Below are 14738 nucleotides of genomic sequence, written 5' to 3'. Positions count from 1 at the left end.
AATACGAATCAGATATTAAATATATTTATATTTTTTTATCCGAATATAGATATAAATTGAATAATTTTTTGGATATTAATCAAATTTGAGCAAAATTTAATGATGAAAACTAGCAATAAAAATATAAGCATAAAGAAAAAATTCAATTAAAAAAATATAATTTTAACAAATATTTATCAATAATAAAAACTAATAATTTTATAAATAATATATTGTTAAAGGTTGCTCATCACCGAAGTAGAGAGAACTATAGTCTCCAAAGTATCTTACAGTTGTCTGTCGGTTGCAATCACCGGATGAAAACTAGGAAGTGGATAAGATTTTCGAAACCTAAGTTATTTGAAGACCACGAAGAGGAAGGAGAGATGAAGATGAATGAGAGGTTTGAGCCTTTCAAGCGTGTAGGATGATTTGAAGGATTTTATTCAAATCTGATATTTCATATTTAGGTTGCTATTTTAAGTGACGGCCATTCGATATCTGATTTTCTTTTAGTTTAAGTTGAGTTAATCACTTAATTGGTTCCGATTTAACTTAAGGTAAACTTGTTCTTTTCAGTTATCCTTATTACACGGATATTTTGATTCGAATCTGAATCCAAAAAAAAATCAAGTGTATTCACATCCGCATCTATATTAGAAAATTTTTGAATCGACTATCCGAATTTGTATCTAGATCTGATCGGACCAAAAAAATAATATTCGAATTCGATCCAATATATATATAAAAATAGATATGGGAAACTTGCTATGGAAATGCTGCCCATACTCTTACCTCCCCTGGTATATAGTGTGAGATGAAGTGCGGGTCATATAACCGGATTGAAGACTGGATCCTTTAAAATTCCCAGCCACTGAATCGGCGTGGATCTGAGCACCTTTAATCCCCCGTTCTACTTCCCCCCCTTTGTCCGGTTCTGTTGCCGCGAAAGAAAGACGAACGTCTCTCCCTCTCCCCAAAGCTACCTCCCCTGCTCCTTCTCCCTCTCCGCTCTCTCTCCCCCATTTTCTCCCTTCTCTCTCTCTGCACTGGATCTCTTCTCCCCTCTCTCTTAGAGTCTCTCCCTCTTTAGGGCCTGTCCCTTTTGTGCCTCTCTCTGATGATGGCAAGCTCTCGTTGGTCTTTGTTTTTATTTATTTTAAGAAGGCAGAAGCAGAAACAAACGGAGAACAGAAGAACAAGGAAAAGAAAGAACTATAGATATATAGATACCGAATGAAGATCCATTGTCGTATGCCTCGTAGCCAACCAATCCGCAGCAGAATTTCCTTCTCTGAAAACATGCTCAGCTTTGAAAGAGTCTAAAGCATCAATGAGCTGGAAAAAAGTCCTGCGACAATGGAGTGGAGATAGGTAATCTAAGAAAGAGCAGTTTTTGAGTCGCCTTCCGAATCTTCTTCTCTGCACTGCAGAACATTTACTGCCATGAGAACACCCTCCCAAGCACCTCTGAGTTCTGCATATGAAATAGAGTGGGCCTTAAATGATCTAGCTCCAGCCATCAACATCCTCCCGTTATGATCTCCGATCAAAAAGCCTGCACCTGCTTGGCCATCTGAAAAGGAGCCATCAAAGTTTATCTTAACCAGTCCTTGGGGAGGAGACATCCAGTTGACCAAAATAGGTTCGGTCTGACGGGAGCTCGTAGAGCTGGTGCCAACGACAGATGTGATCCAATAAAGAGAGAGCTTCAATAAACTCCATAGCCATTCTCATAGAGTGATCCACAGCATCATCACGTCTAATATACTTCCTCTCAAATACTCTTTTGATTCCTGGAACGCCATAAGAGCCATCCAGCACAGGCAACCACAGATGTGAAGGGAAGGTCGTGCTTATCTAGGAAAGATAATAACAGAGAAGTTAGAGACACAGGGGAGAAGGTGAGTCCCATCTTCGTCGAAAGGAGTGCCCAAGTTTCCATAGCTACCGGGCTTTTTTGGAGGCCCTAGACAACTCCGTCTCTCCCACCCATAGATGATCCTCTGAGTGGTTGGCGACAAATAAGGCAACTCAGTCCGCCGCTCCATTCGCCTTCCTAAACACATGCCTCACCTAAACAACCATCCTGTCACACCCCATGGCCTGGATATCTCTCACCAATGGGTGGTAATCGTCTATCCTGCCCGAAGCTTATGAAAGCCATCCAATGACCATCGCGGAGTCGCCCTCCAGGAGAACATCTCTAGCCTACAATGCACGATGCACATACTTCAAACCTGCCTAGGCTGCCCTCAGCTCTGCCCCTCGCACCGATATATCACAAGCTACCGGGCATTTGATAAGGATATGCTCAACATCTTTCAGATCACTGCATATATCACAAGCACCATCCCTTGGATTTAACATTCCCCTGTGAATAAGTTCCATTTTACATGGAAGTCTCAGCCATATCACTTTCCACCAAAACAGAATAACACGCGGGCTGGCCTTCAATTTCCAGATTCTACAGAAGTTATCGGCAGTTCTGAAATAGAAGTGCTCATCGTCTGCGTTAGGATGATGATCTTCACTGATTCCAAATAAATGATGGTAGATATCTGAAACCATAATGGATGGCGCAGCAGTTTTGAACCACACATGAACATCCTGAAGCTGGGAGAGCAGTGGTTGCAATACTCGCTCCTAATTCCTCCCCAAACATGCTTTGCATTCGCATATACTTTGAAAGTTCTCTATCGATTTTTTCTTTCCATAAAAATATTTTTTAAACAATATCATCAAAAACTTATTTTTCTTAAAAGTGTTTTTTTTTATTTTAAAAATTATAAAAGTAATTCTTTCAAAGCAATGGCCATGTTTGGTGCCTTAGGCAAGTACTTTTTAGATGATATTGCTAATATATTTATTTTTAAGAAGTATTTTTATTTAAAAGTTAAAAAAGTTTTTTTTTTAAGCAATACCAAATATGCCACAAACAATGGTGAAAGTCTTTTATGATCATTATGCTGCCATGAATTAAAATACTAGATGCATGGACCTTTTTGCAGAAACAGAGAAGTTAAAAATAATTGATTGTGAAAAATAAAAAGAACAAACACTTCCATTTCCACCCTAGAGAAGGGCTTCAAGTTGGCTAGGGAAAATCAGGGTCCACCTCACTTTGAATCTAGCCTGACTGAGCCTACCTTCACCCTTGGCAGCTAGACTCGAACACATTATATTCCTTGGATCTATTCTATTTAGGGTTGAAATTGGATTGGATAGTGGATACAGATTGGATATTAGTATATTTATATGCATATTTGTTTTATTTAATGAATACAAATATGGACATAGATGTTAGTCGAATGCAAAAATTTAAATTTATATTTGTTTTAAATGAATACGAATACAAATCGGATACCAAAATTATATATATAAATACGGATATAAGTCGGATAATTAAACTTTATAACTACATAATCAAAAATATTACTAAGTGAATGATAAATCAAGTTAGTAGCATATTGATGTGGTCATTTATTTTTTTTAAAAGTTTATAAGTGCTATATAAAATTAAATATGGCTACAAATGAAATCGAATATTCAGATATGAATCGGATAGTTATCTTTCTATATCCATATTCATTTTTCTTCGATGGATATGGATACGAATATAGATATTAGTAGAATATTTAAATTTTTATCTATATTTAAATAATTTTAAATATAAAAATACATTCGAACCGATATTATTGGATCCACTCTCATCCCTAGTTCTATAACCCACTCACCTGGAGTCCGATTGGATCCGCTGTGTCCGATTGGGTCTTTAAGAACATGGAATCCAGAGCACGTCCCGTTTGCTTGGCGGGGGTCGAATTATACTTGTTGGCTCCGTCGGATTCGCGCAATCTAAATCCGGTCCCGGGCTCTGCCCACGAGGCATGGGCGATACCCATCGCCGTCTACTTCGCCGGAGTAGAATGGATAAGAGCGAAAGGCAAAACGGTGCAAAGGGCAAAATGAAATCCCGTGCGCAATGAAGGAGGTTTCGTCGGATGGCGGCCGCGATCCACGCCAAAGCCCGAGCCAAGACTCGACCTCCAAGGCCAAGTCATGCAAAGGATGCCTCTACTACTCCTCGGTCCTCAGATCCGAGGCCCGCAACCCGCTTTGCGTTGGCATCACCAGGACCCTGCAACAAGGTTCGCCGTCTCTCACCCTTCTCGTAGTCTTGCTGTCGCTTTTCTGCCAGATTCTTTGGATTCTTGATTTGATTTTATTTACCTGTTTACAATGATCTGAAAAAGAAAATTTTTAGGTGTTTTCTGCTTTTAAAAGAACCAAAAGAAAGGAATTGATGATGTAAGCAGATGAATAGGAGACCGAACAATTGATTTTGTTTGAATAGAGGGTGAAATTCAATGGATTCATTCACTAGCCATCTTATATGGGAGAGCACGTGATGAATCGTGAAACTGTCCTTTTATTTAGACCTTGTAATTGCCCGAGCCTTTTAAGCAACCAGGAAAGGAAATCCATTCATGAATCAAGAATTATTGACATTGATGGTCATGTTAAGGATGTTCTTGCTGCTTGTTGTGTAGCTTAACCAGATTGGTTCTGACTGAGAATTGGTTTCATCGATCCAGGAACAAAACCAGGATACATGTTTGTCGGGCAACATTTTTTGCATCTTTTGTTTTTTCGTGATTACCTTGTTGAGAATTTCTGGATTACTTTGCTGTTAAGATTGGCATACAAATTGGATAGTGCATTATGCTGAATCAGCAAGGAAGTGGTGGGAAAGTATCGGCTTCAATTACCACATGGAATAAAAATTCTACATAACACTTGAATACTAATTATATAGACATGCGCATTAAGATGATAATCTTTTTTTATAACTTGTTTTTGTCTTCTTAGATGTTCAAACTTGTAGATGTACAGGACAATGCTCTTGCATATAATGAATGGCAAAGGTGGTTGTTTAATCTTCTTTCTGCTGCGCCCTCGCCTCCAAAAACAAAAAGAAAGGAAAAAAGAAACAAAAGTCACTTTTGCTGTGGTTCTTACCCTAACTCAGTTCTTATATTTAGTCTAATTGAAGAGCTATATAAAAAATCTTGTTGTTTAGTAGTGTGCAGTTATTCAGTTTTATTTTGCAATCTCTTGCGAGCAAACTTGTGTCATGCAATTTTATTTCAGAAACCACTACATATTCTTACATATGTGCCTTTTACCAGTACCTAACTACACTGTAAAGGAAGCTGAGATTGAAGCTACTAAAGAAGGTCATAGCCTGTCAGATTTCAAATATGCTTGTGTTGGTTACTCAGTGTTCTTGAGTAACAAAGATAATTCCATGGAGAAGGGAGAGAAGCAAGCCGAGTTGCCATTTTGTGCTGGCCTTGAGGTTATTATTAGACTTACTTATCTCTTATTTATTTATGATTTGTTGCATGAAATTTTTTGCAAGTTTTTTCTGCATTTATTGCTACCTTACATTAATACCATATTTTTATATGTATAATTCGATCAATATGCACAAGCATCCAAATTCATAGTTTTTATGCTATATCCAAATCATGAACATTGCTGCAGTAATTTCCTTAGCATGAGAACTTTGATTTTAATTTGATTTTCTTAATCATTGAACCTCAAAACTAACCCAATTTAATGACAAGAGAGAAGTAACACTTATCATGCTTTTGCTAGTTAGGGGCCATTGGGCCAATATATACCATACCTACCACTTCACAAGCACAAGATGATGCACAACACTGCTTAAAGTTACATAAGTTGAATACTAAGATACGAAGAGGAAAAGCCTTTCTTTTTGCATATAGTCTACTTAAATGACTTTATAGTGGAGAGGAGACATGCTTGTGAAGATTCAAATATGATTTGTAACCCATTATACCAAACCTAGCATCATAAGTCATCCTAAAGATCTATGTTAATTATTGATGAACTGGTCCTGAACATGTGCACTTAGCTAAAGAATTCCAATACACCAACCGACATAAACTAGAGTTATGTTATATCAGCAGACAATAGCAAAATAAAGAAGCTCGAATGATAAATAAAATTCACGAGAAGGCATATGATTACTGTAAAGATACTAAAATATGATCTAAGAGAACTGCTTCATGCATAAACGATGCAACTAGTGATTAAAGCAATACAAAGTAGGCTAATCATAAAATGCATGTGTTGTAACATTGGGGCTCATACCTGGGCATATTGCACCAGTTTGATGCAACAAATGCCAGCATTATCATGCACTGTGCAGCAACTGTAACATGTTTGCTCTTCGTTAGCATGATGCTTAGTGCACTTGGTGTAATATGTCAATCAACAGTTAATAAATGATTTAAGGCTCTCATAGGATGACACTTGCATACAAATTTCCATTCAGATGTAGGGTACTATTCTTAGAAAACTAGTTTCTTGATTTTAGATTCTAATCTTTTGATCTTTCAATCCTTAGCATCCAATTAAACCCTATGTTTTGCTTGGGGTTAATAGGTATACTATAAAGTGGAATAAGATTTAATATGCTTACTGCATTTTAACCTACTGGACGCTCTTTGCATGCCACTTTGTTCCAAGGACAAAATAGGTATACTATAAAGTAGGCAGAGTTACTTTAATGGGATAATTCATAGAAAACTATTCCACCCTATAGGGTGGAGTAGTTTACTCCAAAGTAATGTGGTTTAAAGTAAGCTAGCCCATTTACTCCAGGATAACTTACTCTGCAACCAAAGACAGCTTTAACTTTTGACGTATTGTTGGTCTCTCATACAAACTGCCATGTTTTTGTTTTGTCAATTTCAGGACTGAGAGATTTTTTTTCCTCATATACTACCACCAAGTTAGTTAAAGAAAGAAAAATTTAAACATAGCATGAGTCGAATTTTTTTTCCAAAGTATATGTAATATTATCTTCCTTGTCAATGTCGATAGATGCTCCAATTGTCTTTTGTTTTCTCAAATATGAGAAAATTAGTTTAAGAAAGACAGCTTTACCTTTTGACATTTTTTGGTCTCACGTACAACTGCCATTTTTACTTTTTTGTCAAGTTCAAGACTGAGATTTTTTTCTCATATACCACCACCAAGTTAGTTTAAGAAAGATAGTTTAAACATAACATGAGTGGATTATTTTTGCTAGGATATGTAATATTAACTTCGTTAATGATGTTAATAGATGCTCTAATTGTCTCTTATTTTCAAGCTTTGGTTCTCCATTTGAACAACCTGTTCCCATGTGATTTTGCTGTCAGCTCTTCAGCTGCTCCTGACTTGGATATTTAAGTCTATTCATTTGTGATGAATGTGACAGAATAATAAATAAGGTTGAAAAATGAGGTATTTTTTTTATAGAAAAGGACAAGGGAATTCTCTAATTTGTATTTATTTTCTTGGAAAATGCAAAAAAAAATATTGCTTGATTGGAGGATAATAGAATAGACAGTAAATTTAAGAATATTCTCTTGTGAACCTATGCAATATCAAATGCAATTTAACTTGGTTTATATTTAAAAACATTTTATGGTTTTTACAATGGTGTACATTTCTCTGAAAAAGAAAATAAGAAAAGTTATTCCAAAAAGAAAGATGAGAGAGCGCATTCATTTCCTACTCAAACCAAATGCAAATTTGGTTAAATATGTAGCTAAAATAAAAGCATTCAAGAGCATTACATTAATTTTATATCCTAAGATTACCTATGTTATTTGAATATGAAACTGAAATGTATCTAATAATTATGATTCTGAAATTATCTTGACTAACTTTTTTATATATTTTTTTCTGTTTATATGACTTTATGTACTTCTTGCAAGAAAATATTGTTCAGGGTGTACAGGTTGGAATGTTCTAGTATTGTACTCCTGCCCGATCTGTCAGCTCACCCGACCTGGCAGCTGATCCTGGGTTTTGTTAATTGAACCCTGGGGCGTGGTTCAATATAGCATTACATGGTTTAAAACAAATATAACTGTTGTGCACTTTGTGATTTACTCTATTTTGTGGATTTTAAGCCTAAGTTTACTTGAAATCATCAAATAAATGAGAAAAATGATGTCCCATATCAGTCACAACCTTAGTGGACTGTGTTTGGAAACTTTGTATGTTTATAGCCATGATTATCTAACATTAATTTATTATCAATAGATGAAACTTATAAAGCAACTTTGCCTTTCATTGGTCATTATCTGACCGCTTCTTTATATTCTGCATTCTAATTTCCATTCTGTATTTCTTCTCATGGTGCTTTCTTTATCAATGACTCTCTATACTATGCTTTGTATTCATATTTTAAGCTGTTTAGTGCTTTTTTTTTGCATTCATGTACCTCATTGGGCCAGTTGCTCCCTGCAAAGCTCTGATATAACGATTATGTCTAGCATGTCATCCTTCATCATAATTTGTGACTTCATCATCATATTGTTATCCAACCAACTTTGAATTTCATTTGTCTTCCTTTGACCTCTTTTTGTCTGTATTCTTATCTTTCGTTCTACTTTTCTTCTTGCAGTGCTTTCTTAATCAATGACTACACTTTGCATTTCACGTTTTAAGCTCTCTGCTTCTTGTTTCTGACAATGTGTGTCATGAGTCAGTACCTCCCTTCGAAGCTTTAATTTGATATTTCTTGTAATATACAGATTTCATAGCTGTTGGCAGTTTTAATTGCTCTCTTACAGTGTAGTGCACTCTTTATTTTTCTAATCATGGGCATTGTGTGTGCTATTTATTCTATTTGGTCTGATTCATATGGTACTTGCATTTATTCTTCAAAGTACATAAATCTCAAATCTTTGTTGAAAGCAGTCATATTTATCATGCTACCTGTTTTCCTTTTTTGTAAAATATAGAACTTCGAGACTTCTGTTTTTACTGATAAATTATCAAGCTTTTTCAAGCACAAACTGAACAGTTTAAAAAATGTTTTCTTTACTTTATGCAAAATGTTATAACTTCGATGCTCTTTTTTCACAGCTTAGTTAATCATTATAGTAAATGTTGCAGATATTAATGGATAGAAGAACATCAACTGCTGATCATGTGCCTGCTCATGTTCACAACAAGGAAGGTATTGTAAAATACAGGGTACTTTATTTATATGTTAACATGAGCAATGCTTGCGTGGATGTTCAGTATAGGTATATGTATTGAATTCATGAATTCTATCAACTACCAGCTTCTGATGTGCTTCATTGTTAGTGACATCTAAACACATCTTGATCAGTTGAGGTTTTGGGATATAAAACTGAACGTTGGAAATTTTGACGGCAAAAACTCTGCCCCATTGAATGTTGGGGCAAGTGATTAGACCTTGGAGCTTTCATGGGATTTAAATTGTTATTAGTTCATCTGTAGTTGACAATATAGCAAATGGAAGCGATAATATGTTTTCCAAATTTCCCGAGCAAGAGGAAAACATGCCTAGGTAGACATGTGATGGGACAGTGTACTAGTCCGTAGCCTCCCCAAAAGATTTAGGATTTCATTCTGTTAGGGTAGATCTTGTAATTCTGCAAAGTGAAGAGGAAGTTAGGAAGAAGAAAATGTTTGAAAAATCTATAAAAGGAACAATATCTAAAAATGTTATTAGAATTTTTTATGAAAATAGTTTTTCTTGAAAATTTACTTAAAAGTGTTGGGAAAATATACTATTTATACCTTTTGAACCTAAGAGTCCTTGATTTAGGTCCAATAGTTAGTCCTAAAATTTTGATGGCTAGCTCCAGCTTTATAGAGCTCTTTCCACAGCATCATTTTTGTGGGGAAGAAGCCTCCTTCCTCCTTTGGTGCTATTCAAGGAGGTAGGAGAAAATACTCTTCATAGTGGACCTCTTAACTGAATTTTAATGGAGTTCTAGATCTCAGGAATGTTTGGTGTGTGCTCTGCTGCAGGCTAGGAAATGTTAGATCCTCTTTACGTCTTGAGAACAAGAATGAGATAGGGTTGCTTTTTACCTCCCTAAGAACTGGCCACAGAGTTCTTTGGAATCTATCCCTCATTTGTTATGTCTTCGAGAGAACTTCTCACCTGTGCAGGAAGAGAGAAGATAAATAGCTGGGGAGGGTGGTGGACTGGTGGTTGTGCAGGATGTCTCAGCTGTGTGGAAGTAATTTGTTTCACAAGCTCAACATGAGTTTTCCCACCTTTTGGTGTGTGTAACATTGCCTGTTGCTTGGCAACTAAAAAGCAGGCAAGAAAGCCAAAACCTACTCATAGACTATTGTATATTACTTTCCCTGCATGAACACATATTCGATGCATCATAACAAGCCTAAAACAGTGCCTCCTAAATCCTGATTCTAGATATATTCACTTATGGATCTTCTTATGTGTATATCCACTTCAAATCCAATTTTGATCAGTCTGGAAGTGCACCAAAGATAGATATGAAGGATCTCTTGGTGGCATGTAGGGGTGCAAATGAGTCCGGTCGGGTCGAGTGATGAGTGACCCCGATCCTATCCAGTTTCTTGGTCGGATCCTAATTTTGAACCTAGACTACGCTGGTTGTGTTTCTGTGTGATCAGGTCGGGTTGGATCCGGTCCACCGCTACAATTTTTGATCCAACGAGTCATTTGGGTTGGATTGAGTCTATGAATAACTCAGACCCAATCCAAAAATTTTGGATCCAGGTCAGGTTCGGGTCAAGTTAACCCATCGATGGCTTCCGAACTTGTATTTGCACCTCCGCAAGCTGCAGCCAACAGGCCCAAATAATTTTACAGATTTGGGTCGGGTTGAGTCGTAAGATTGAAAACTCAAAATTATCCAAATTTCAAATTGGTCGAGTCGGGTCTGAATTCAGTAATCCCAGACCCGACCCGGAAAATGAAACCGGTCCAATTTTATGACCCGACCTGACCCTACGGATCCTCCAAAATGGGCGGGTTGGATCACGGGTCAACCCGGCCCATTTGCCGCCTTAGTGACATGTTCCTTCCAACTTTGTATTAGAGAACTTTGAGGAAACCCGAGAATTTAATGCAACTATTAATCTTAAAATTACATTAGATGTAACAAACACTTATCCTGATGGTTTGCCGGCTGACCTCATGCTTGACCTGCTGACCCTAGAACATCAAGAATGTTTTTTTACTTTAAGTTGATTTTTCTCCCCCAAATGCTGCTACGCATCTAATCAAAAAAAGCTGCTAAATTGACCTGTTGCCCTGGCAAACATTCTAGATACTTCTGTTCATTCTCAGCCACAAGGTTACAGACTACCGCAGTCATCAGGGCAGGATTTCTTCAGCAAGTACGCATGTGGTTTGCATTTTCGTGTTGTGCTTTCTGCTTTTGGAAGTCATTTAAACAAAAAAATAATGTTCTGAAGCTTGTGATGATGTAGGTTTGCTAGGAATGCTGGACTGGTGGCTTCAGCTGTGGCCAGGAACCTTGTCAGAGTGGCGAACCAGATTAAAGATAACTTTGATGACATACTGTATGACCGCAGGCGTCCCAAGTAGAAACTTGACCCCAAATGTGCTATCTGTGTTTGGAAGTATGTAAGAGCACCAGGATCTTTGTACATTTTCATTTTGCACTGAATTTGTATAATTGCATCCCAAGCAGAAACTTCACCCAAAGTGTACCATCATCAGGGGCAGCTCGGTGCATTAGGGGGCTCTAAGGCAAACTCATTGAGGAGTTTTTTTTTGAAAAATGATGAAATTTTTTTAATAAGTATAAAATATTTTTAAAAATTTATTTAAAAATATTTCGTCTAATTTTTTGAAATACAAAATTACTGATCAAATTTTTATATTCAAGATTTATTAAAATATTATTTTTAATCGATAACATAGCTAATTCATTTAATTTTTTTTATGACATAGTTAGACATAAATAATATTTTATCAATTTTAATTTTGAAAAATTTCTTTCAGTAGAAGAAATTGTTACAGGTATGGTTAACAATATCATATAAGCAATGCATGCATTTAGAAAAAAAATTATTTTTTTTTTTATAAAAGTGTAACTAGCGTTGCTTTCTTCTTTTTTTGAAGCTTGCACGAAGGAAAGGAAGAAGTGTGATTTTTTTTTCTTTTAACAGCTACACGGCCTTTTTACATAAGAGAGGGAAGGGTGAATTTTTTTTTCTTTCCTTAAATTTGCACAATTGTACGTCACTTTTATAGGAGGAGAGGAGTTTTTTTTTCCCCTTGCTCCTAACGACACTTTCAAAGAGGGGAGAGAAGATGTTTTTTTTTTCTCACAAAAACTATCTTTTATGGCATGATATTTTTTTTGTAAGTTGTTTTCTATAAAACAATTCATATTTATTTATAATATTTCTATTTTATGTTACCATTGAATTTACAATTCTATCTTAATTAAGCCTCTTAATGGATAAATTTTGTGGAGTGTTTTTAGGAGCAGTATCTTGATCCCAATGATTATTTTTGACTTCTTTTTTATTTAAACGTATTTTTTAGTATTGAAATTTCATAAATGTTAAAAGAGTAGTTGAATTCTAATAAGTTGGAGCAGCATCTAAAATATAGGGATTTGAATTTTGGAGCCTTCTAGCGTGGGAAAAAAATAATCTAATCAATTTTTGAGGCCTAGCGTGAAAAATAGAGAACTTTTGAGGCCTTCCATGTGTGGGAACTGGGAGCAGAGGATAAATTATACGCATATAGATATATATTCATAAAAAAATTGGTCATCTTTGTCCTTTATGAAAAAGGGAATGTGTTAAGTGGGGAAGTGCAAGGGTATTAAAGGGAGGGTAATCGTAGCCTTGTCACCCCAAAAAAAAAAAAAATCATCGAACCCTCTGGAGAGGGAGGAGGGAAGGAAGGATACTGATTGAGTTGCTACTTTAAATATGCCTATATTGTTATCCAAAAAAGATATGTCTATATGTTAATTTTTTGAAATGCATTTTCTTTTTGATCAAATCATATAAACTATATGTGGCTAACTCTTTGGCATGTGTCAAGACTGCTTTGTAGTTTATAGATCACAATAAGAGAAAACTGTTTGAAGAGCGAAGGGTGTTTGCCATTCCACTGGCTAAAAGACAAAAATATGAAGACTATAGAACAAGAGTTGAATGGGGCTTTTTGAGGAAGCAAGGGAAAAGAGGTGGAAAAATTAAGACATCATTTCTCAGGTAGAGCCAACTCTCATCTCCCACCCCCTCCCCAATGTCAGACCTTCCTCTCTCCCCTCATCTTGGCTCCTTTACATCCCTCCAAAACCTTCATCTCTGTCTCCTCCTCTCTCCCCCTTCCTTCTTCCGATCACTGATGCGGAAAAGGAGAGCTGTAGTGCCACTCTTGTCAAACAGGACATGAGGTGTTGGGAGAGAGAGGAGAAGAAAGGGAGGGGTTTTGGATAGATGGGAAGCAGAGAGAAGGCATAGAAAAGCTATCGGAGAATGAAGGAGAAGAAGCATGTGGGCATGGATTATGGAGTAGGGGTCTTCTTTAGGCCGGAGCCTTAGGCGACCACCTCAGTCGCCTAAGGGTTGAGCCGGCCCTAACCATCATGATTGAAAATATGATAGAGCACTAGGATTTTAAATAATCATTGATCAATTAAAGCGCCAAAGGATAATTTAAAGGGTCATTTGGCTAATGAAGAAATCACACCATTTTCAAGCAAATTTGGTTAATATGTATTTGGATTTGAGATTAGGAATTCACAACTAGACCCTTGATTAGATAGCCAAGGATTCAATATTCGATAAATAGAAAAATGCAATTAAAAGAAAAGAACTTGTCATCAATTAAACCTTCAGGCCATGAAGGATGCACAGCTATAAAGCAAAGATGAGTTTGGAGAGACGGATGGAGATTGGCCTCTTGCTTGAGGCACCCCAAGTAGGTGAGCAGTCCTGGCTAAGAATGAATCGCTAAATTATGTTAGAATTTATTGAGATCCTATTTAAAAATCTGAACATTTAGATGGATGGGTCCAAAAGTATATAAGCACCATAAAAATTCTTAATTTATCTGATGTGGGGCAACTCAGCTGCAGCCAAAGTCCCAATGCAACGTATCAATGCTCCTAGAAAACTTTTGTGGATCTCAGAGCCTAGGCGTAAGTCTTAGCCGTCGTGGAATTTTCTTAGTTCTTCTGGTTATCACAAGACAAACTAAAAGGGAATTAAGGGCGGTTCATAGAGTTGGAATGTTCCAATGCTGACGCAACGTGCAACCTTTTAAATATTCCACATGAACTAGTTTGGTTTGTTGGAGGAGAAGAGAAAAAGTATCAACAAAAAAATAAAGAATATTTCATATTTGGTTGAAATTTAAAAAAAAAAGAGATGAAAAATTAATTTTATCATTGAGAATAAATTTTTTATATTTGATGGAAAAGAAAAATGCATGTTGAATAGAAAATAATTTGATTCCTACTAACTGAAAATTAAGATTTTTTTTTTCTAAAATATTTTTAAGCTTTTAGATAAAATGAGATAATTTTTTTCTTTATTAAAAGTATAATAGATATTATATTTATATATTTTTAAAAATATATATGTTCGTTAAATATAAGCCACCTTAAAATATATTATTTTTTAGGATTAATTAAATATAAAAAACTATTTTTTCAAATATGATTTGTCTAGTTATTAATTTATCAGAAAAAATATCTCAGTCCGTGGACCAAACGAGTCTTGGGACCGAAAAAAGATGGGGTGCTTGCAGGTTAGGGCCACCGATATCTCTTTTTCTTAATAAAAAAATCATTCCTTCCTTCAAACCATCAATTCCTGATTGGGCTAGGCCGTGACCAGGATTCAGGAATTAAGGTTGCCTC

General features: G+C 36.1%; 1 protein-coding gene across 2 annotated transcripts; it reads left to right on the top strand.

The window, feature by feature from the left end:
• Positions 1 to 3735: 3735 nt before the first annotated feature.
• LOC103712195 (uncharacterized) lies at positions 3736 to 11545 on the top strand. Of its 2 annotated transcripts, XM_008798655.5 has the most exons (5): positions 3736 to 4130; positions 5172 to 5341; positions 8968 to 9031; positions 11151 to 11220; positions 11314 to 11545. In XM_008798655.5, the coding sequence occupies exons 1-5, from the start codon at positions 3965 to 3967 to the stop codon at positions 11429 to 11431; spliced, it is 588 nt and encodes a 195-aa protein (XP_008796877.3). In that variant the 5' UTR covers positions 3736 to 3964; the 3' UTR covers positions 11432 to 11545. The 2 variants fall into 2 exon arrangements, with proteins under 2 accessions (XP_008796877.3, XP_008796878.3); XM_008798656.5 differs by lacking the exon at positions 11151 to 11220 and having other exon boundaries at positions 3784 to 4130.
• The last annotated feature ends 3193 nt before the right edge of the window (positions 11546 to 14738 follow it).

The sequence above is a fragment of the Phoenix dactylifera genome, chromosome 6 (assembly GCF_051530095.1).
Source record: "Phoenix dactylifera cultivar Ajwa chromosome 6, Ajwa_hap1_PhDact_Kaust_v1.1, whole genome shotgun sequence".
Lineage (NCBI taxonomy): Eukaryota > Viridiplantae > Streptophyta > Magnoliopsida > Arecales > Arecaceae > Phoenix > Phoenix dactylifera.
This window is presented reverse-complemented; position numbering and strand designations above follow the sequence as displayed.